Source organism: Channa argus, chromosome 11 (genome assembly GCF_033026475.1).
Source record: "Channa argus isolate prfri chromosome 11, Channa argus male v1.0, whole genome shotgun sequence".
Classification (NCBI taxonomy): Eukaryota; Metazoa; Chordata; class Actinopteri; order Anabantiformes; family Channidae; genus Channa; species Channa argus.
The window spans coordinates 19566206-19591103 of record NC_090207.1 but is presented as its reverse complement, the minus strand read 5'-3'; the positions used below and the strand labels follow the sequence as shown (position 1 = coordinate 19591103).

The following is a 24898-nucleotide window of genomic DNA, read 5'->3' as shown; positions in this document are numbered from 1 at the left end:
TTTGTGTAGTTGTCATTTCTATGCAAAAGCATCACAGCTGTATAATTTTTTTATAATGTAAAAATAAGCTATGCATCTCACAAAATGAATAACGCTCTTTTTAAATTCAAAGGTTTTGAATTCCTGGACACCTTGGTAAAACTGGGCAGGGTGCTGAACCAGACATAGTGAGTCAGTATGTGTCTGCAATGTGTCTGGTCCCCACACTACATTTTACATTTAACTGTTGCCACACGCGCTGACTGGAAATTAAATGGCTGTATGAGCAACACATTGAAGACTTTTCCTGTAAATGTGAGGGAATGTGAGGGTGCATGTTCTAGCAGGCACCAGGCCTTGTGTTCTGACATTCCTGTCTCCTGAGAAAAAGACTCTATAAGATCCTACAGATCCTGTTTGGCAAGGGATAGGAGGGAGGGAAGTGGGGAAGGAAGGGTTGGGCTAAAATAGGCCTGAGCATGAGAACTCTTCAGTTACTTATTTGCATGCCCTATCTTGTCATGCTTTAAACGTAATATGCAACATTAAAAAATCCCAAAGCCTCTGTCTTTGATATTACAGAGTTGGTCAACTTTAAAGAACCTGAATGTGCTGTAATTTCAAAATAACCAAACAACTAAAAAGTATAAGGCAGTGTCCTCTGGTTGTATGAGTTAAGGCATCTGCAGCAACTATTAAAATCCACTGTATGGCAGAATAAAGTTCACATTCAAACAGATTTTGCATCAAGTCCATGCACACAGGAGCAAATAGTGACGAGACGGCATATTATTTATTTTCTTTGTTAAGTGTTTAAACTGGTATTTCCACATGGAGTGGAATTATTGTCCAGTGTAATCTGAACAGGGGCATTGATGCCACCTAGAGGCCCTTAGGTAAAAGTAAGGAGCCAACTTTTCAATGACAAACGTCTCACGTTACACGTTAAACAGCCCAAACGACTAAAAACATAGTTCTGCAGGTAAACTTGTTGTCGAGTGAGTGATCTCGCTTGACCTTTAGAAAAGAAAGAGAAGGAGAAATACAGAGGCAATACTTTGCTCAGCTTAGTACTAGCTCACGCACAATAGGTGAGTGCAGCTGCCAATTACACTTTGTTTCACCCACTTGACATATTATTTAAAAAATGATTTTAAAATGTAGCTAGACTGTATCTCTAATTCAAAATGTCAAGTTTATGTGTCTGACACTGCTAAACAAAATAATACAGAGTACAATTCTTTGTGGAGTCCGTATTATCAAATATTTTGCACCAGAGAAAGTTAAAGAAAATAAAAGAATTGTTCAGCATAACTAAGCAGTAAATGGCAGCTGTAATATCCAAACGAATGGCCATGAGAATGTTCAGAGAAAAGCTTCTCACGTGGCTGCAAAACAAATGCACATTGTTGTTTGAGACAACAATCACATATAATTACAATCCTGTAAACCTCAAACATAGATAGAAAACAACATTTAACTCAGTTTTACCTTGGCAGTAGTAATTAAGTATGCACAACAATACAGAAGATTGGCCAAATCATCTGGGAAAGTTCTTGTACGTTGTCTGGTCTTTCAAAAGTTAGATCACTGTCAACAAATCAGGAGCATTTTGTAAATAAATTACAGATCTAATCCACTGAGAACATGATTGCATGGAATGACTGTGGCAATGATTCATTGTCAGAGTTCTTGTTCAACCTCTTGCTTATTTAAACGATCAAAGAAATCTAGGGTACACCTAGGATAATTGTTTAAATTGTTTCAGATCTGGCAGCTTCATTTAACCATCAAGTGAACACTTTTTTGTCACAAACCTCACAAACAAATCCTCACAAACAGCGTACTACACTATTTAACCTTTAGCCTTCAGGTCTGCGTTCTTTGTAACACATTCATTTCTCTGGATGCCCTAACTGCTAAAATCGTTTGCATTATTGTGTTATTTCAAAAGAAAACCACAGCAATGACTATGACTGATAAACCCTCTTATTTAACATTGAAGAAAAATCATGTCTCTACTACAGCTGCAGAGCAGATACCAGATAAATATCATAATAGACTGTTTATAGCTTATGTAAAGCAGCTAAAGAAGCTGCCAGATTGGTATGCAAAATTGTACCGTGACCCAAGTTGTGGGTGGATAATGGGCATTTATCTGAGGTGCACTAAGCTCGTTGCAGAAGCTGTCATTCATTTTTGATTTGTTGTAATAATAATAATAATATCTTTTGAATGTATGAATGTATGTACTCACTGAAGGTGAGCATATGCATTTGGCCCCTTCTTAATGAGCTATACATGTATGTAATATACTTCATAAACCGTGAATAGTGTTGTATATATGTTGTATATAAATTACATACAGTAGTAAATTACTGTATGCATGTATGTATTGAAATGGCACATATCCATTGAGCACAGTACACATAGGAATAGTGTAGTACATGAGCCGGCTACTTCCAACATATGAGCATTTTATTTCTGTTGTTGTTAGTCACTTCCACTTGAACTTGTCACATGCTTCAGGGAGGTCAAAATATTCCACAGGGAAAGCATTTGTGTTCATGGGTTGACTTGTTAGGATGTCACAGACCCAGGCTATATGATCCAGCGGGCACGAAATAAATGAGTAATGAACAGGAACTTATCAGCACATTTAGAGGCACTGTAGCATTTCAGACAGTTTCAGACTGCTGACGGCTAGACACACAGGTGGAATTTTTCTGTGAATGGTGGATAACAGGTTGATCAGTGATGCAGTTTGTGACAGTTGCTTGATGTCTTGCTTAGCCTAACTTTCAGAATAAGATATACTACGGGTGATCCTCCATAGTCTAAACTATAGTTCTGGGGGTTTACATTGTGGAAAAATACATGTATCTGGGGTGGGAGTTCTTTAATATTCAAATCTATAAAACCAGAGAGAAATTGACTGAAAAGTCCTATAGTTGACCACGAACCAGGTGTTAATGCAAACATTTCTATATAAGGGTTTTACATGGATAAAAACAAAACAATCTTGTAACCTTACCAGACCTAAAATGTTGACAGTGGCCAGTGGGTGGCACCAGAGTGAAGATCGTGCCAAAAGTAAATGTATTATATTGATATATACTATTATAATAGCCTCCATCTCAGCTCATTGACACATTTAGGTCATCACTGTAAACGGCGCATCTCACTCTTTATTTGTACTTATAAGTACAAATAAACTATTCATAACTATTCATAGTATCCAGGAACGTTACACTAGTTATATACAAATAATAAACCCATATCACCATAAACACACTTTAGCCTGAAATATGTTTTCTTTAGGAGCTGGAAGTAGATATATTTAGCCAACACAATAGACATTTGTGTTTCCCCGTGGTGGTTAGGGGTAAACATCATTTGGGGATTTCTGGTATATGCTAAAGCAATTTACTCAAAGGCAGCCGTAATTATTTTTCCACTGTCAACACAGCAGCTAAACATTAGCTTTAGGCAGCAGAGGTCTCATGACCGGACTGGAAAGGCGTGTACTTCAACGAGCTTAATATATAAACCAGCCTCCAACAGGAGCCTCCAGACATTACAGGCAGCCGCAGGGTCCCCCCACCCCACCCCCACGCCCCTTCGTCTGACAGCAGAACATCCTTGGCTCTGCGTAAAGCTCACTGAGGGTCGATCCAAGCTGGTGGCGGTGCACTTTACGCAGAGGGCGCAGCAGAAAAGTTGTACTTTGGTCACACATGTGAGTATAAACGATTTTCTTTCTCGATCTCCTGCCTCAGTTTTATTTTGGTTTGCTTTCCATGTTGCGTCGTCGCTCCAAGTGAATTATGCAAGAGCAGATTAGGAGATTACCATACTGTTTTCTGTAATGAGGGTGAGTTTGTTCGCAGCTCCAAAGTCTCCATTTGAAGTTGTAATCAGATGTGATTTTTGTCTGTGCAGACGACATTTAGGCTCACCGTGCACCTGCTGCGTGTTTAGTGAAGGTTTTGTGTTTTTATACGGCACGTTGGGCAAAATATAGCAATCTGTAACGAGACGATTCAATTAACTAATAAATGTGACTTTCAATTCGGGGGATAGAGATGCTTATACGTATCAATAGCAGACAAATATAGTCATCAGCATAATCCATCGTCTTTCTGTTGTTTTTGTCAGGAACTTTTTTGGAAGAACTTAGGAAAATGTCCTGCACTCTAACGTGGAGAGTTCACACATCCTCCCCAGTCTCAAACAGATAACTCTTCAGTAATGATAAGCTTCAGCATATTTTATGCCATACTTTAAACCAGTAATGACTTATCACTGATATAAAACACTTCCTTCTGCCAATGCTCATTAAGTCAAGCCCACAGAACAAATGATGCTTTATATTTGATCTTGTCACCTAGTTTTGGGGTTTGTTAAAATGCAACTCAACTTAGCCTTTGTATGTGAACCAGTGTATACAGAATATTACCCACTAACTCATGTACTTATGTGTGTTTGCAGTGTGTATCATCAGAGGCTCACTGTCACAATGGAGGTGGCTTCCATTTCTATACCCTGTCATTTTATGATGCAGCCTACAGACAAACCCTATATACCTAGCTAGCAATAAATTATAGTTCCCCCTCATTAGCACTTTTAAATCTCAACTAAGAGGTTATATTGTAACGGTATAAATCTATTTATATATACATATCACCTCCTAAGCCCTTGTCTAACAACAATAAATTAGTGTAACTTGATCTAGTGATGGATACAACTACACTAGCGACCCTGGCCACTGCCACTATTGTGGCGCTGGCCTCTCACTCTGACATGTCTGGCTACTTGTGGCTGTTGGTGTTAGGCTTCATCATTGCCTTCATCCTGGCCTTTTCTGTCGGGGCTAATGATGTGGCCAACTCCTTCGGTACAGCCGTGGGGTCTAGGGTGGTCACCCTGCGGCAGGCCTGCATTCTGGCTACTATATTTGAGACAGTGGGGTCAGTGCTACTAGGAGCCAAAGTCAGCGAGACCATCCGACAGGGGATCATCGATGTCCAGATGTACAACGGCTCAGAACATGTCCTGATGGCAGGATCAATAAGTGCTATGTGTGGTATGTATTCACATACAGTACACATTAGAAATTCTTTTTTTTTTTTGCTTGACAGCTAGTGAAGCTTTAGGTGATGAGCTCATGTTTTTGTCATACAGGCTCTGCTGTGTGGCAGCTGGTTGCATCATTCCTAAAGCTCCCTATTTCTGGAACACACTGTATTGTCGGAGCCACAATTGGCTTCTCCATAGTAGCCAGAGGTCACCAGGGGGTCAAATGGATGGAGCTTCTCCGCATTGGTGAGTATATGTTGTTTCTTAAATACATTTTAAACAAGTGAGTTTGAATCTGAAATAAAAGTGTAGGTCAAAGCTCATTTATCAACTTTTCTTTGAAATGTCTTTTTACTATCCAAAGTGGCATCTTGGTTCCTCTCACCTGTGCTGTCAGGCATCATGTCTGGAGTTCTCTTCTACTTTGTTCGCAAGTTCATTCTGAGCAAGGTAAGCGATTGCTTTTTCATGTACATTGTTAGTAAGTGTAGTCTGAAATCACCCATGAAGGAAGAAGTACTCTGATTTTTCTCATAAGCACAACAAGTAAAAGTAATAGTTCGGTGTAAAAACTGTGCCAAATCAACATGCTGATGAATGATCCCCTGTGGCGACCCTGAACTCACAGGATAAGCCGAAAGGACGAAAAAACAATCAAACAAATAAAAAAAAACAGTATTATATTTCTGTAGTACTATAGTAGTAAAGGCAATATATATAAAGTACTATCTATAAAGTAGAAAATGTAGGGTTGGGCCCCTCAAAGACACAAAAGATAAACTTCAAGTGTTGTGAGATGATTCAGAAAAAAAAAGGGGGGGGGGGACATATTGTGCTTTCTTTATGTAAAATCATACCGGTACCTTTTTGGTTTTAACATAATCCACCTGTGCACCTTAAAGTACAGTATTTACGTAGATGTGACACATGGCCACATAAGTCTTGGTGAGCACTCACACACGAATTTCCACAGGCTGACCCTGTACCAAATGGTCTTAGAGCTCTCCCGATTTTCTACGCTATCACTATGGGCATCAACCTTTTCTCCATCATGTTTACAGGAGCACCATGTGAGTACAATGTCCCCACACTACCACAATGCTTTTTTTTGATAATCACTTACCACAGTGCACTAACACAGCCGCTGTTGAAATTGTTGGAGCAAGATGAGGTCTGAATAAATGTGTCAGAGGAGACACAAAAGAGAGCTGATGAACGTCTTCCTATAGGACAAAAGTCAGTGTCAATAATTATTGACTATTTTTAAATAATTAAACACATCAGCTAATTTGCAGTTATCTTGGACAACACATTAATGGTATTTTTGTCTGGTGATCTTAACCAAAAACCAAAGGGCCAAATACAAATTGAAAATCGGATTAAAACCAGCAAACACAACAAGAATAAATTAAAACAAACCAAGTCAGAATCTGAAAAAGATACAACTAATAAGTGGAAAATTTCCATTGCTTTTTGTTTCATTTGCAGGATTGAACTTATCAAGAGGTCAGCTGGCCTGGGCCCTTCACTGAAGGCTGTAGGCCGGTGTGTGCTGGTCAATAACACACCATAACTCCTGCTATGCAAAATTACAGCGTCATACAGCAGAGTGCACTTCTCATAGTCAACACATGTTCCAGTCCCAACATTTTATTACTTGACACAAAAAAATCTTATTTGGCTATTATCTTCATTAAAAAAAAACAAAAAAACAAAAAGAAAACAGTTTATACATTAAGGTTTGTGGCTATGGCTTCACATCCACAGACTTTTAGTTTGTTCGGCCTCAAATGCAGTCAGGTAAGTTTTTTCTGTAAGGGAACATTTCAGCCTTCTCTCACTAACCTGCATTAAACCGTTTATTTCTAGCAGGTACAGGAGCACCGGTTTTGTCTTTCTAGGAAGCATGAAAAAAAAAAAAATTAACTAGAAGAATTCTTAACAGAGTGTACACTACTTTATCTCTGTGCTGCACGCCGGGTCTTTTTCACGCTATCTGATTGGAGCAGTGTGTACTCTTTCTGATACTGTTGTCTGTAATAACATACTAATACACTGGAGTGGGTTGCTGAGACATTTTGTACAGTTTTGAACAAATTACATGACAGGTCATTAGATAAAAAAAAGTGTAGCTACCTCAGAAGAATGATCGTGCTTTTCTTAGGCAGTGCGTAGTAATGCATATGTTTCTAATTAAAAGTTTATGGGGTTGAAGAGACTCATATAAGTTGTGATCAAATTTTTAAAAAGCAGTTAAAGTTGTTTGGTTCTCCTTAGCTGAGAGTTTTCTCTTATGTCCATGCCTCTTTTTGCACAGTGCTGGGTTTTGACAGAGTGCCATGGTGGGGCACACTGGGCATTACGCTCAGCTTTGGCTTCATCACAGCTTTGATCGTTTGGTTCGTTGTCTGTCCACGCCTCAAAAAGAAAATCAAACGTGAGTGGAGCTTACACTGTCCATTCACAAATCCATAAAAGCATTATCATTATTGCTCATAGTGAAAAACATTGTTATCCGGCTAGAACTGCAGACAAAATTCTATTGTCTGAAGATTTATATGGTTAGTAGCATAGACTACTTTGTCTTGCACAAACACGCTTGTTGATGCCTTGCCTAGAAAACAATGTGACTGACAGTTGAATATTGTAATATGCTTCAGGAGAAACAGCTGCTGCTCTCTGTGAAACTCCGCTAATGGAAAAGAACTCCAGATATCCTGCACTGGCAGAGCAGCCCTCGAAACCTTGTGACCCTCAATCCAAGACCCCCCCAGCAGGTAATCACAAGGTGGCTTTCAAACTTGGAGGCTCAGAAGAGACTGATTTGGACCACAGTGATGTGGAAACCAAAGACATGGACATCAGCAGTGGTGAGAAATGAATGACTTAATTTCTGCTTTATCTGACTTTGCAGGTCTCACAAAATTTGACCTCAGTGGTTCATGCGGGAGATAGAATAATAAGAAATTCCTGTTTTCAACTACAGTAAACATTTATTTTCATAGGTCTGAGCAGCACTGTCGGCCCCATGGTAATCACTGATCCTCACAGTGGACGGTCCCACACGATCCACAAAGATTCTGGCCTTTACAAAGACCTACTACACAAGCTCCACATGGCCAAGGTCGGTGACTGCATTGGTGACAGTGACACAGAAGAGCGGCCCATGCGGAGGAACAATAGCTACACCTCCTACACCATGGCCATTTATGGCATCCATGGAGATCCAAAATACAAAGATGCAGATGTTGGCCAGCAGAGTAGATTCAGGGTGGACAGTTGTAGCAGCTCTGGCTCAGCAGTGACCAATGGGAGTGCAGTCCAGGACTGTACAGTGAGTCTGGAAGCTAACAGGGACCTGGCGCTGGAGGAGGATGTGCTGGAGGTTGACCAACCAGCTGTTTCCATGCTTTTCCAGTTCCTACAGATACTCACAGCATGCTTCGGCTCCTTTGCTCATGGAGGGAATGATGTCAGGTAGGCAAGTTGTAGGTTTTTCTTCTTGTGAGGGATTTATGCACATCCTGTTCCTTCAGAGAATTTACCTGAGCTATTTTTATTATTAGCAATGCAATCGGCCCACTGGTGGCTCTCTGGCTTTTGTATGAGAGTGGCTCTGTGGTGTCCAGTGCACCCACACCCATCTGGTTGCTTCTGTATGGGGGAGTGGGCATCTGCACAGGTCTTTGGTTATGGGGCCAGAGGGTGATCCAAACCATGGGCAAAGACCTTACGCCTATTACACCCTCCAGGTATGTTGCATATTTATTTTGTATAACACCAACAATTCAGATGCATAGATAATGCTCACTAACATATGTGACTTCACTTTAGTGGGTTCAGCATTGAGCTAGCTTCAGCCATCACAGTTGTTGTGGCGTCTAATATTGGTCTTCCTGTCAGCACAACCCACTGCAAGGTAATGGAACTCTGAAACCCCAGTAGATGTACAGTATGTAACGATTAAAAGCCGGTTCAGCTTTGACCTTGTGTTTTGAACGTAATGAATAATTTTAACACATTTACACTGTGATCACATTTGCTAATTATTTCTCGTATCATGGAAGCACAGGTAGGATCTGTGGTTGCTGTGGGATGGCTGCGCTCCAGGAAATCAGTAGACTGGCATCTGTTCAGAAACATCTTCATTGCCTGGTTCGTTACAGTCCCTGTCTCCGGACTTATCAGTGCTGCCATCATGGCTCTCTTCATATACGTTATTCTTTGAGCCTCCCACTGTCCAATTTTCTTCAACTGACAGACTGCTACCAATCACTGCTGTTTGATGGACCCTATTTGTTCTATGTTTATGATCATTCTTAAGGTCAAGTTTATGAAATCTCACTGGAATGTGTCCATGAATGATGTAGGATCTAAAAACACTGTCTAAATATCCAGAAGTCTGTGTCCTGTATATCTTGTATATTTGTATAAATACAATACAGTGTTATGTATAATGTAGTTCAATTTTGTGAGTGAATGCAAGTGAATGTTATATTCTTTGTTTTTGTATTTGAATATAATAAATACAAGCTTAATTTGAATGGATTTCAATGTAGTTTACTCACTATTATGACGCATATTTCGTGTGGGGAAGTGGTAGGGATGTGTGGATAATTTTCTTTAAATACAAATGTACACGCTACAAATACATAATGTTGATTTCTTACAAGGAAATAATTAATGAATTAAACATATGGTTTAGACCCTCCTTACTCCGTGCTTTCATGCACAGAGCTGGTTTCTTATCCAGGGTGACTTTAAAAAAGAAGATGTCACTGTTTTACACGCCAATGTATTCCCAGCTTGGTCTGAACTCTTATTATGAACTCTTTTCAAAGGGGAGGGGTGCCTATTTGTGTTCCAGTGTATTCTTTATTGCAGTAATTGCATGAACTGTATGAAGCAGCACAGTGGTTGAGTGGTTAGTGGTGCTGCCTCAGAGCTAGAAGGTCCCCAGTTTAAATCCCCAGCCAGCGGTGGCATTTCTGTGTGGAGCTTGCCCGTAGGTGTGAATGTGAATGCTTGTCTGTATGTCCCTCTGTGTTGGCCCTGAGATTAAAGATAAAAGGTTAAGATATTGGGTGGATGGAGGAAAAGAGATTAGCAATATAGCACGTTCTCCTTAGAAACCTGTGGGTGGGATATCACATCTTATGTACAAACAGGTTTACCTTCTACCTAAAATGTTGTTGTTGTGTGACTGGTTGATGCTGTGTTCTTTATTTATAATTTTGGTAAATACACAATTTGTGCAATTTATGCAATTAGTATGTACTTCATAGAGGTCTGAAACATTTCTAGAGCTACATGTAGAAGTACAATTGTTAAAGAAGTAAAAAGAAACAAGGCAATACTGGCAATAAAATATTTGTTTTATTTCCTAACGTTCTTATATTTAAAATTATATAAAATAAACATTAGTAATAAGTGAGTAACTCAAATCTTTTAGTGACGTGAAAGATCTAATGTCGTTTTCTAACAAGCAACTTCATTCCAGGTTGTGTCAACAGCTGCATCTAAAACAATCTGTGTGTGATGGTTTTGGCAAAAGAAAGAGGTTAAATGTTCTTTATAAGATAATACAATTTATCCAACCAGAGGGAGATCAGGGCCATCATTTCCTCTAGGTTTTCAATAGAGTTGCTTGTTTTTCTTAATAATTGCAGATGCATTATTTTAGCAGCAGGTGGCACCGCTGTTCCATTTCACAGGATTGTACATAAAACTCAACTGTGTGAAACATACTGTAAACCCCTTGACATAAGTTAAATGTGTAAAACATTCTGCAATGTCCATTTCAAACATCCACACATTAAACATATTTTCTTACTTTAAATTTAGCTTGAATTAGCTTGAAAAAAGTTTTTTCATCCTAAAAACATTTTAGGATGAAAAAGATTGGCTCCAAGTATGTATCCAGTAGTTATCCATCTCCTTCCTCTCAGCTTCCCACTATGATACAGCAGCGTTGTTTATAGAGCACAAATAGCCTCTCGAGTCCCGTGGTCTATCAAAGTTACATTTCAAAAACACAGGTTTTCTGTATTTTGGTGTTGGACAAAATGTATGTATGAAAAAAAGTGTTAAAAAAAAGTGTTTTTGCATCTCTTGCTATCTCCTATTTCTCACCCTGTCCTCAGCGTAACAGTATTAACAGGATTTTATTTTGAAACGTAACGCCGGATGTGGTAAAGTATTGTTGTTTTACTTGGCATTTTTTATGGTTTTGAACGCTTGTCCATACATGTGCGCCTGGACGTCTGTGCGTAATTTGTGGTCGCCGAGATTTGCGTGTTTACATATTTGCGTTATAATTTTCTTTTCTTTTTTTTTTTTTAACTGAGAGAAATACGCTTCTACAGTGGACTGGCTCCCCACACCCCTCACACTGAAAACCGTGCGAGTGGGGAAAACATTCACTCTTAACACAGTAGACCAACAAGCTGGTGAAGTCTGTAGCAGATTATCGGGAATAAAACGACGCTGTGGTTTTCTGCAGTAACAGTGGATTACAAAAGCTGCAGGAGGTGGTTTTGAGGGAAGATTTCAGTTCTGAGGACAAGGATGACCGTACAGTAACAGATGTGAAAAGGCAGGCCGATATTTTCTAAGCGAATGAATGCAGCCTTTACCTGACAGATGTGTGGCACCACAACTGCAGCCTACAGGTCTGTATCGCCAGAATTAATTGTGCATGCCACGAAAACCATTCAGTATGAGCCATACACGATTTAATACTATTGAGAAACCATATCAGCAACAGAGACAACGTCCCTTGCACCTGGGCAGCTTTCTATTTGGAAATGCTACGATGATGACAGCATTTGGCTGTTTGTGCTCACAGACCTGATGTCATTTACAATTTTCCCCACTGAAACAGTTCACAGGCTGATTAAGGTTAAAAACAAAATCATATAATAACCAAATTACTGATGGGACTAATGGGACATAAGTGGTTATGTTTTTTTCGTCTACTCTGAAACAGAACCTGATTGTTAAGAATTAACTCATAGGATCAATGAGAGCATTTGTTTACTAGTATGTTTTCTGGTCTTTGTCCTTTATTTAGAGCGTGTCTCCTGTCTGGCAGCTGATCTGCTGTGGTCGGCTGAGGAGGACTGAGACTGCTACAGCTCCAAATCTCCTAATCATCATCAAAACATCTTACACTTCAAACACCACGAGACTCAAGAGGACAGAGGTTTCTGTCTGGCTGATCAAAGCACCAGCATTCAGAAAGTACATGTAGACAATGACTCTAGAAAAGCCGCTTGTCTAAAATCATCATGAGCTAATTGAGGATCAAACTAAAACGCAGATTTGAGCTGTTTCTGTTTGGTGCTGATGAAAAATGTTACTGTGTGTCAGTTGACTGACACGCTTGCAGTGGTGTTCAAGCCTGGGACGTAGCCAGCAGCTGACGTGCAGACACCACGTAGGAAATGGCTCGTTCAGGATCTGGGTTGCTGGTGCCAGTCAATGGGCTCGGGTACCCCCCTCAGAACCTGGCCAGGGTGGTGGTCTGGGAGTGGTTGAATGAACATGGAAGGTGGAGGCCCTACAGCGCAGCGGTTTGCCATCATATTGAGAATGTGCTGAAGGGGGATGCCCGAGGTACTGTTGTTCTGGGGCAGGTGGATGCCCAGCTCTCTCCTTACGTCATTGACCTGCAGTCCATGCATCAGTTTCGGCAAGACACAGGTAAGAGATGGGGCGGTTTCCTGTCTATGTACCCAGAAGACACAGAAGGTGTCAGGGAAAGTACTCACTGTACTGTAAATGCACAGTAAACACAGCATTACATTAGTAATGAACTACAGTCATTGATCTATGTCTAAAATACATAATGTTTCCTCACTACAAGTGATATCACACTGTCACATAGGGACCTATTAAAAGCAGAGCCAACCTCCATGTTGTCGGTACACAAATCTTATGTAACTTTCATGGGAATAATTGAGAGTCTTGAATGTTCTGGCTGCTTTGGGAGTCATGGAGTTTAGCCACAGGTCGAGCTGAGAGGATCTTCAACGAATATGACACGATGACAAAGCACCCAGATGGCAAAAGTGTAGACATAATTTATTCGTTCAGCACAGCACTTCATGCCGCTCCTGGAATGCCACGACCTTGCCAAAGGTCACCACATTGGAGGGGCTGTGCATCCATCAGGAACATGAGTGCAGTAGCTTAGTGCAATGTTCCTAACGCTTCTCAGCTTATTGTGCTCATCAAGTGTGTTAAGAATGGTGATTGCAATGCTGGCTTTGGTTAATGTACACAGTTTCTGTGAAAGTGCTCCTTGTTTCTGCCTCATTGCCTCAATTTATTTCATTTCACTGCACGGGGTGGAAAGAATATGCAGGTGTGGGAAAATCTGGTTACATATTAGATATTTAATAAATTGCCTATTATGCTCAAAGTGATGACACAGAACAAAAAGTTTTATTTGGGTTTTGTTGTTAAGGCACTAGCATTACTATGATTAGGGGAACTGACATGCTCAGAACAGTAAATGCTCTTGTTAAAAAACCCTAGCATTAAATCTACCTGACTGTTTGGGTGACTGTAATTCTCTCTTGAAGCCTGCTACCAGATGTTTTCACTGTACTCCACCGAGACTCAACATACTCTGTGTGTTTGTCTCTGTCTGTGGATTCACCTTCCTGCTGCCCCGGTGTTTGAAGCAAACATACTTGGGAGATTTAGACATCTGTTAGAACAAGCCTTGAACAAATCTCAGCTTTCTGATCATTCTTCACATTTGATTCAGCTCAATATCGCCATATTATCCTCTTTCAAAACGAAGCCACTGACTGTGATTATGTTTTCTTTTTGTACCGACAGGTCATGTCGGCAATGAAAAAGACAACCTTTTTCCACCTCATAGAGGAGGTGAAGCATGAAAAGTAAAACTCCCTTCACTTCAAGTAAAAGACTAGTCTCTTATTTTGTAATGTAACACGATCCTCACAAGAGGTACAGGGAGATTTACGTGGGATGTACAGAGGGCGACCTCACTCTGCATGGATCTGCATTATGTCACCTGTCATTAAGTTGCCATAGCCCATTTATATTTGCATTACTGAATATTATTCCATGTAATTAAAAACACAGAGTAAACAGAACATTCATGTAGCTCAAATTCATAAGGTCCTGAATAACAATCAGTTTAACAACTGCCTGTTTGTGTAACGAATTGAGCAGCTATTAGATGTGCATTTCCATAAAAACTTGAACGTCATACAAACTATCATAGACTTTACATTTTGTGGTATGTGGCACTAGTTTAAGCTGCGTATTTGTTTTTGAACATCAAAATCCCATCAAAACAAAACATTCGGCACAGGATGAGACAAAATAAATAAAGTTATTATCTTCTGTTGACATCACTTATGATGACATGTTTATTACAACTCGGTACATAATAGAATAGAGCAGAAGAGCAACATAAAAAATTAAAAGTCAGTCTTAAAGCTGCTGAAGGAATAACAATGTCCTAAAGCCCCATATGAAAATGTGAACATTTTGAATAAGCACTTTTTGTATTGGCTATATACAGCATGTAGTAAGTATATAACACACGATATGTTTTTATGTTTTATATGTTATTATTTTTTATGGGGGCCTCCTGGCTCAGTGGTAGTGCATCAGGTTGAGATGCAGAAGGCCGCAGGCTCGAATCCCAACCCACCAGGTGTGGCCCCACCCAGCCACCAAGGGCCATCTTGGTTCTGGTCCTGAGCCCAGATAAGAAATGGGAGGGTTGTGGCAGGAAGGGCATAAAAACAATACCAAACACGTTCCGCTGTGGGCGACCCCTGAAGGGACAAGCTGAAAGCCGCTGATATATGATATTATTCTTTATGTTTAAAATGCTGATTAAAGGAGCATGACAGTGGGACTGGTCGTCCCATTGGTTTGCTGCTGTTTTTGTTGGTGTTTCCCTCTGTGATAGAACATAACACAGAGCGTCACATGGATCTGGGGTCCCTGAGCCATTTGTCAGCCATTACCTCGGCACTGGGGATAGGTCTGACATTTATCGCTCCTCATTGCGCTGTTCCTGTGTGTTACCTTCTCCCTCGGCTGGAATAAACCTGTCAGAGCAGGGCCTGATGGACAGCAGGCTGGACACCTGCTGCTTTCTCTCCCTCCTCTTTCCTAAACCTCTCTGTGCTCTGCCAGGCCACAACCATCGATCTGAGCTCTCATAAGTCCTAGCTCCAAGGCTGCTGTGATGTTGCTGCACCACTGCTTGCACAAAGGACCTTAGCGAGCTTGTTCTAATGTAGAATGTGATGCATCTGCTTCACATGAGATGTTCACTATATTTGTAGCTCAGTCACCCACAGCCACTTACTCTGTGACAGGCTTGTGGAGTGTCCCTGTGGGGAAACCCCATTTTATCTCGTAGCCAGTGATCTTATCCTCTCAAGCCCTATTTGTTGTTGTTATTTTTTTAGTGTGTCTTTGTGGAGGCATGGAAAAACAGTTTGCTTGGTGTCCTTGTTTGTGTTTATGTCTTTGAGTTTGTAGGTGGGTGAGTTTGCTGTGTATGTAATGGTGCACTGTGCCAGGTGTGGTGTTTGTGTCTTGCCCCTGGAGGTTGCGGGCGTAGGGATGTCCTGTTCTCCTGTGGGTTTGGGAGGAGTTGCTGTGGTTGGGAACCAGGCAGAGTTACTCCAACTAATGAGACAGTGGCTATAGTTTCTATTCACGACTCCCTTTAATCAGTGCACCATGACGAAAGCAAACACACTATAGACAGTGTGGCAGGGCCCCTCTCTGTGGAGAACCGCTTTAAACATCTTTATTTAGCTGGTGGTCAAACTCATCGTAATACAGTTTCACCAGTGGTGAAGCCCTGACCTCTGTGCTTTGATACGTTCACTATCAGTGAAGCCATAGAGGCTTATACTCTGTACATTCTAGATGAATATCTGGCTGAAGGCGGGGACAGAACTGGCTCCCAGCCAAGGCAGATCGATCCAGTCTTCTCCCTAGAGGGGTGTTTGGACCACTAAACACTGCTGTGGACTGATCCCCTTTCACTACACCCACTCCCATAGTAAAACACACGAGCTTATGTGCCATGTCCATCTCATACCAACACTCGTGGCCTATTTGATAGATTTCCCACTGCAGCTTTTTCTTCTGCTTCCTTTGCTTTTAAGCCTTTACTACTGTTTTCTGCTTGGACTGAGAGATGGGAAAAAACAGGAAAAACAGTTTGTCTGTATTGATGAAAGATTTAAGCTAAAACACAGACAATTAGTAAAAATCTGCAGTATCAGCACAAAATCCAGTTCACTATATATAATATGTCAGGTGTTAACAGCTTGTTTCTATTATAGACTATATCAACACTTCATGGGCTGACATGCTTCACATAGAAGTTGACTGTGTTACGCCTGTAGCCACACCAACCTGCATTATATCACAGATATGATACATTTCATACAAAACAAACTTTCAGTTCAATTTTATAAATATGGTCTGCTACAGTTGCTTTGTGCTCACTGTTGTGAGATGGTCCATGTGTGATTGTTGAGATAACCACTATCAGCGGCTGCCGGCTGCTGTGTGTCTTTGTTTTGGTTCCACAGGCGTGGGAACCTCCTCTCCTCTGGACCGTTTCCCTTTTCTTAGTGCCCCCTCCTGACTAATTATGGGGAAAACAGCCAGTAGACAAAAAAGAGGTGGTCATTTTCTCATGTCTGTGTTGTGTTAAGCTGACAAACTGCAGTATGTGCTCAGGGTCTGAATACCTGCTGTAAGCTTGCTGAGTATGTGTAATGTTGCAGTTTGTGAAAGAGGAACATGCCTTAAGTTTTTGCTTTTTCAACGTAGTTTAGTATGTAGTAAATGCGTGTGGGAACAGTTTTGGTGGTCTGTGGGAGGAAGATGTAAAAAGGATTCCCGCTATGTTCGTACTAAAGGTCAGGTGCTGTATGCATCAGCACTGACTGTAAGATCCCACTTGCGTCAGAAGAAAATAGAATGAGTGATGTAGCCCTGAGGCTCCAAACTAAACATTTAGAACAAAAGCATCAAGAAATTAGTAGAAATAGAAACAATATCTCAGGTAGTACAGTAGTGTTTGTGCTTTTATATTTTAACTTGTCTACAATCGGAGTATAGGTATGTGCTCATCTGCACTGTGATGTTGCCAGAAACACTGCGGTTTGTAGCAGCGTTGTTTTTCAAATGGGCAAGACGACGTATGACATTTTGTTTTGTAGTGGTAGAGAAGGACTTTATGAAGCTCTGCAAAAACCCAGCAAGTCACATTCAGACCACATCCTCAGTTATGTGGGCTAACAATAAACAGACATGACATAATGACCACAGTCTTTCTCTCTATAGCTGTTTACAATTATCATAATTGGTTAGTGAAGGTCTTTAGCGGAATCAACATGGTGCTTAGCCAAGGTGGTGCTAAGGTGTCATTGTATTCGGGTCCATTAGAGTCCGAAGCAGCTGGCTGAACTCCACTGGGATGTCAGCAGGAAAGGGACTGTGGTGACACTGTCGAGGAAGAGCAGGGTGGGGGGCTGCAATATGATATACAGTTGGTTTCATGTTGTTCCCTTTCAGAGTGGCCTTTTTTTATGGTCTACCAGTTTGGTCTTCTCTGTCTACATCCTTACTGCATTACTGTGATAAGCAGGCTGTGAAGAAGCCGCTGGCATTTTTAGCACAAGTGTCTCCTCATATCTGCTTTTAACTTCTAATCCAGTGAGTCACCACTTTTAACTTCTAAAGCAGATATCTTACTCTTTCATCAGAGAAGCAGCTTTAAAGCCGCTCCTTCTTATCAGGCCGGTGTGGTAGGTCACCCATATTGGAAGTCAAACACCCTGCCACTGCTGGAATAGGAATGAGCATTCTCTCAGCACTGTTTGGACAAAAGATCGTCAATCTCCGTCCTACATGTATTGACAGATCTGCTGTTGAAATCTGTTTTATCCTCTAGGAGGTTAAGCCAGTTTCTTTAAATATCCTCACTCTCGCACAAGAAGTTATTGTCAGCCTGTCATTGTCCTTCAAAAATATCTCATTGTCAATGATATCAACATTGCTGTTACAAAGAGCGATAAGTAAAATGCATGTCGATCCAACTGTCGTTTTAAAAGTATTATATATAATTACATAAACTTTACATGCACACTAAGTCTTAAAAAAACAGATGTTAGTGAGCTGTCTTGTTGCTTAGGGACAGAGTGTGCCTGCTGTAACAAATGGGTTGTCTTTGATCTGCAGGTCTATGTGGTCTAGCTACTGAAAACATCTTTTGACTAAGACCAGAGCTGCGCTGATGCAACTCAGTTTTCCAGTGGTTGCAATGAGCCGAGCTCAAAGCACAATTGATCAGTCCCAGTGAACGCAAAGTGCGGGACTTTTTCGTTTAGTCTCAGCATTTTCTCTCATCTTACAATAAATGCACTTCTTCCCCACTTGAACACAGTCGAGGCATAACAAATCGCTAAAGCTGAAACTTGGATGACTTTGTCAAAAGCACCTCAGTGGTAACACAGTTATTAATGTTCCAGCATAAGCTGTAAACAAAAACATCTCAAGTCTGATCACGAAGCCAGCAGCCTCTCCATATGAAGTCTCAAACACTACACAAACACTCTGTACTTTCTTTTTTAAACTATTCTAAACTATCCTTTAGTAAAATAAAAACAACCAAAAAATTTAAAAAATGATGTAAAATTATATGTTTCTAAAATATATCAGGTATAAGATGTTTCCAAACAATCCCTGTTCACTACTGACATTTTAAAAACAATACAATTAGACCACTGAATCATGGAAAGAAAAAATTGTCAGATGTATAATGACATGAAAATAATGATAATGAAAAAAACAACTTAAAAAACAACTTAAAAAAATAAGCACAATATAAACTTCAAGCCCCTTTTACAGAAAAGTCCCACAACTTTCCTGTAAAAGGGGCTTATAAAACAAGGCTGTAAAACTAGATTTTCAGAGTGTGTGTTTGACTGATTGGTAATCCAGCCTTGTGATCCATAACACCATGCTTGGTTGGATGCATTGTTGTAGTTCAAGGTTTCGTATTGGATTGTCCGTGTTCTGAATGTTCAGTCTGAACTATTTTAAACAAGAGTAGAATTTGCTGCAGCATGACATGGGATGAGCACATGCACATTCCCACACACTCCTTCTTCTCAGCAAAACAAAAACCTTAACTTGTGTTTTATTGTTTGCTGCATAGGCGGTCAGTAGAATATCAATCTGAGTGTCTGTCTCTCACCCTCTTCCCGTCTCCTTCTTTCTCTGTGTCATCTGTAAGTGCTTCCAAATCACCCTGGCGAGAGTCCAAAACCTGTGACTTAGATTCTTTCTTGCCTTGTACCTCACTTGTAAGTCGCTTTGGATAAAAGTGTCTGCTAAATGACTAAATATAAATATAAATGTAAATGTCACTTTGAGGAACGTCCTGCAGTAGCATGTGATGTGAATAATGTTTGCCAGGTGCTCATGGCAGAGACGCATCCAACCTCCAGTGCTTCTTCTCAAAGGATCATCTCACACACCATCAGTTTTTCAGACATTTTATTGTTAATGAGTAGTTGTAAATACTCCAGGGACTTATATCACTGGTGCCATAAGGTGAGTTAAATGGTGTTTGCTTCAACTCTGGACTCATCCATTAAGGGGTACATTTGTCATTACACAAAGAAATGGCCACAGTGGTTTTCAGGCTGAAAACGATATTTTGATCTAATCTACACCTTATGGATGTGTTTCAAATTGTTCCTTTCTTTCTTCAGATTGTCATAATAAAATAAAATGCACCAATATATATATATAGCATTGCTCACAAGGAAACATTTTAAATCAGATCTGGAACATCCAGGTGATGTGCACACCTTACTCAAAGCTTGAATGCTAATGGAGTTGAGAAGCAAGCTTAAAAAAAGGCATAAAGGACATTTTACCACTGTATGTGCTTCATCAGTCTCTAGTCTTTCTTGTCTCTGTGTTCTGTTTTATAGCTCAGCTGCTGTCATCAGAGATTCAAGTGCACAAGAAAACACAGCAGGTGGACAGTATTATGCATGTTGGAAAAATTCTGCTTTCAGCTTTTCAAAAGGTGGAAAATCAAAGGTCTTGATTATAAGTGAGACCTTTTGTGTGAAGCACGAAAATCGCACAATACACATGCAGAAAGATTTAAAGTGAGCACAGAGAATATTTGTCTTTTCAGAAGATGAATGTAGGAACAACCTTTTAGCCTTAACCTCTGCACATACATCATTCTGCACAGCGGAAGTTAAAGTATGCTCCTGAAGCATCTACATCTATTTCTCTACTGTACAACTGTGTGGCTAGTCCGGTATAAAAAAAGTCCCCATTTACAAAAATGCAGCTAAAGCCAGCACTTGGTTCTTCTGAGTTGGGCAATGATGCAACAGAAAAACATTGGATTATGGGCAATGTGTTTCACTCTAAGCCCCAAAATAACCCCCCCCCCCCCCCCCCCCCCCCCGCACACACACACACACACACTCACACACTCACACACACACTCACTATGACTGTAACATGAATTGAATTTCAGAGTTGACCCTCATCTGTTCTACAGTAATTAGGCTCTTCCAGAAAATCATGAATGATTTAGTCATTTTACTTACAGATATATTATGTACATTTCCTGCAGCTATTAGAGCCTAGAGAGCATAAAGTCATCTGCTTGAACTGATACTGCACTTTAAACAACCTTTCATTAGTGTCGAAAAGTAAGGGGCTGCCTACATTACACAATTTTCCAAAACCACATAATTAATATTCAGACAGCTTCCTTCCCCCTCTTTGTTCACTACAACAGGACTGATGACTTCTGCAAACTGCATTTGCGAAATGAAATTCTCTACAGGCTTTGGGCCCCAAAGTCAATGTGACACTTTTAAACCTCTGTAGATAAAGCCCAACGGACCTGTGCTCAGGCACTTGATAAAAGCTTTTAGTGATCCAACGGCAACTTTGCAATGAGGATACGACCCCTAAGCCACTGACTTTAACATCAACAAGCCCATGTTGGCTCCCTGAGTGTCCCTAGTTTCTTTAATTAAACTTAGCAGTCAAAATTAGAAACATGACCATTAAAATATTTGAACTACTGAGATGAACTGAAAAAGTCTCTCCATTAATTTTGAGGTATAAACAGAAAAGAGAGTGGTTACACTTGTGAGTCAGCAGGGAAAAGCCTATTAATATAAACTCCTTGGGTAAGTAGAACATACTTAGGGTGAAGTTGTGATTGGTAAATCCATCACAGTGTACAGTATATAAAACATTCATTTGCCCGCAGGTTTTTTAATGCCCTCTGACCTCATTCAAAGCCAGCTGATCAAAGCTGACCTGCATAGTCTGCCACAATGACAATTGCTTTTAATGTAACTGGTCTTTTTTTCTCTGATGAGACCGCACTGCATGTGGCAGCCATGAAAAGGGAAATAAAAGCCTGTCTCTTTGAACAGATTCACTGCACACTGTTCATTTCAGTCTCCCTGTATTTGTCAAAAATTCTAAGCAAGTGTTTCCTTCCTAGTGCACCTCAACCTCTTGATGTCATGATGCCATTTCTTAGAAGTTAATATTACAACCAAAACTAAAAAATTGGGTTTGGCATCGTTGGCATAAATTTTTTTTTAAATGTTTTTACTCATTTTGTACTTGATAAGTTTATACTGTAGCTTGCATAGACGTTTGTGTGAATATGGAGGTGACTCACAAGTGAGTCAAGCCTGAAACGCTGACCACACGATGAGAAATAAAGTGGGGATCATGTGGGAAACTTACTCTTTATAGAATTTGACTACTGCTGCTGTTTGCTAAGTTCTGATGGATCTTATTAAATGTGATTAGTTCTTGATCCAGTCATATAGCATGTAGTGTTGCATGTACAGTGTGGCAGAGGTCGTCTGAAGAAGAACCACATGAGATCATTCCTCTCGGTTGTGGTATGTTCATTCTCATCATGAACCATGTGCGAAGCATGTAGGACATTGTCATTTCTTTTGTGATGATTCTAACATATGTGGTGATTCAAAGGTGGCTCAGATCCCTCTCCCCATTTTACTATTGGATACAAATGTGCTGCCGAGATCATATGATGCTGCTACTGCTAAGACAGTGGTCCAGCCTCAACAATAGCCAGCACTGAGTGCAGTTCGGTCTGATGTTAGGCTGCAGGGTTAAGTGATATGTTTGAACTCATTCACAAACAATATTGTATTAATATTGATCCATGAATGTCAAAATACAATATTTCAAATATTATCTTGTACTGTATATAAAGTACTATACACAAATGATATCTTGTTTCAGTGTCAACTGTCAATCTTTGGGATGTCTTAGTTGTAATTGGCTGAAAAAACTATATCAAGATATTTTATACTATATAATAGTAAAATCATATTATATATTATAATATACTATTATGTAATAGCAAATAAAACATATATACTGTAATTAATTTGGTCTTTTTTTACATGCAGATTGCAGCTTTGGAATAACCTACTCTGTTTTATTGTTGGCTGTCGGCCTATAATAATCTCCATAACTTTAAGTTGGATTCCCTAAAAATTTTACAGACATTTATGATGCCAACAGATCTTCTCACTTTCTGTGAAGTGCCAACATCTGGTCAAAGCTTCAAATGTTCAATACTTTGAGTAATGATCAAATACATACGGAACTAATGACATTTACCTCAGTGGCAGTCTACTTGATATGCTAATTAGCCTTTAGGTTAAACCACTGTCATATCAAAGTCCAGCCTCAACAATAGACATTATCTCGTTATTTAGTGTTAAATTCCATAAATTTGTTGTCAATTTGTTCAAATTTTTATGCATTTAGAAACTTCTAATGCACTATGAATGTTTTTAAGTAGATCTACCATCTAAAAGTTTTTCTTTAATACTGGCTAAATACATTTTAAAACCACAGTATGTAGTGGTTAACATTAGTTTTTATTCAGTATTTTCAATGCTGCACATTATTCAGACGTCTGGAACATTTCACAATGCAGATTTTTTTATTCTTTTTTTTTTAACATGTTGTCTACTGTTACTTGGCAGCACTGTGCTCAAATTGGACTGTTGGCGATATTAAACAAGCTCTGTAGCACCCAAGGATAAGAAGTCATCGTTGGCAGCTGTCTGGGATGGGAAGAAATGCGATAAAATAATGAGCCTCAGTAGAGCACAGGAGATACGCAGGCAAGAATTCCAGAAAATGATCAAATGTCGTACCTTTAATGTTGAAATGTTGTCAAAAGCTGCATCGACCAAACAAGTTGACTTTGTTTTCAGTTTGGCTGTCTGGAAACCAGATCTGCTGTACTGGTCAAGTTAACAGCACGATTTTGCTTTCCATGTGTTAAAGTGACTCGTCTTTGCTAAGAAGAAATCTGTTTTACTCTAACTCTGACACTGCACCTTGGCAGTGGTGACCTGTGTTGTGTGTGTGTGTGTCCATGTGTAAAATCATGCCTGGAGCTGTGCCTCCTACTCCCTTGCTCAAGTGACGTGACAGCATGGTGCTGACACGTTAACGAGATTCCTGCTGGATGTGATGAGGCTGAAGTGGTGTGAAGTGGAAGTGGTTGTGCAGGGAAACACACAAGTACCTCTAGCGTGTGTACCACATACACACATATGCACACTTTCATGTGCGCAGACTGTTAGCTGTGCACACACAAAGTGAGTCAGAGAGCATCCTTGGCAGAGCCAAAGTTTCTGAGGACGGTCACGACATTCACAGAGTCAGAAGGTTGTTTCAGGGTTTGTTGCTTCACTGCAGTACAGGAGCTGGCAGGTGGACAGGACTATTACTTCATTTTCTCAAGATTTTTTTGTCAACCACATCCATTTTTTATCCAATATATTTTTTTTTTATCATCCCAGTAATTGCAAACTATGCACAAGTGCATGGTAACTGGCCAGCTCCACAGGCCTTAGTGTGGGAGAGGGTGAGGACAGTTGCAGTGGGAGTTAAGCCACTTTTCCTCACCACTTTGTCTTGCTGGCAGCAACACTATATTAGTGGGGCCGGTTTTACTGCAGTGTTCACTTTTTAAGCTCGGGCACAAGTGAGACATCCTCTTTTTTCTGTGTGTGTTCTTTGGCAGAAAGTCTCCACTTATCACAAGCTTTCTTCAGTATCTACAGCACTCTCTCTTTATACACTCACCTAGCGTTCTCTCTGGCCTTTCTTCATCCACCTACCTCCTCTGTCTTCATTCCCTTCTCCATTCCTGCTGTTCTTCCTCTCCTTCCTCTTTTAAGTTCTCCTTTTCCTTTCTGTTCTCTTTTTTTGCTTTCCTCTTTTCTTTTACTCCTCCTTCCTTGCTGCCCCTCCTCCTCACCACTGCCTCCCAAGCCAGCGGCTGCTCCTCTGCTTTTGTTCATCCATCACATTTGCCAACAAAGAGATGAGGACGCTTAAGGGAATCTAAGTCACTATTTCCTACAGTAGTTCATTATAAAGAACTGCATTCTGGGAGAATGAAAGTGTCATCTCAGTATAGAAAATTAGCTTTCACATGTGATTTTGTAAGGAGTGTAGAGGAGCTATGATATTGTAACATATAATACTGTTAAACCAGCTTAATACCAGACTGTCATCCTCATTATTATGGTCTGTGATCTCTGCATATTTCTTAATGAGCAGATAATGCTCTCACAGATCTTTATAACTTTGATGTACAGGTATGGCAATCCCTTTTGAGCACGAGTTTTTATATCTAAAGTCCTACTGATACATGTATTTAAATGAGGTTGACTTTGAATTCATA

General features: G+C 40.2%; 2 protein-coding genes across 3 annotated transcripts in view; both read left to right on the top strand.

Annotated features, from left to right (window-relative positions):
• Window positions 1-3548: 3548 nt before the first annotated feature.
• Window positions 3549-9602, top strand: slc20a1a (solute carrier family 20 member 1a). The gene is made up of 11 exons (XM_067521300.1): window positions 3549-3718; window positions 4471-5065; window positions 5164-5304; window positions 5423-5508; window positions 6032-6128; window positions 7376-7495; window positions 7719-7928; window positions 8064-8535; window positions 8625-8810; window positions 8893-8977; window positions 9131-9602. Exons 2-11 carry the CDS (start codon window positions 4717-4719, stop codon window positions 9284-9286), a joined length of 1902 nt encoding a protein of 633 aa, XP_067377401.1. The 5' UTR covers window positions 3549-3718; window positions 4471-4716; the 3' UTR covers window positions 9287-9602.
• A 1659-nt stretch (window positions 9603-11261) lies between these two features.
• Window positions 11262-24898, top strand: part of dtx1 (deltex 1, E3 ubiquitin ligase) — a 35714-nt gene continuing 22077 nt past the window's right edge. Inside the window, exons 1-2 of one of the 2 annotated variants that reach the window (XM_067521299.1) lie at window positions 11262-11729; window positions 12131-12762. In XM_067521299.1, coding sequence (XP_067377400.1) covers window positions 12504-12762 — 259 coding nt within the window. In that variant the 5' untranslated portion in view covers window positions 11262-11729; window positions 12131-12503. The remainder of the gene's footprint in view (window positions 11730-12130; window positions 12763-24898) is intronic. The other variant, XM_067521298.1, reaches the window with a different exon arrangement.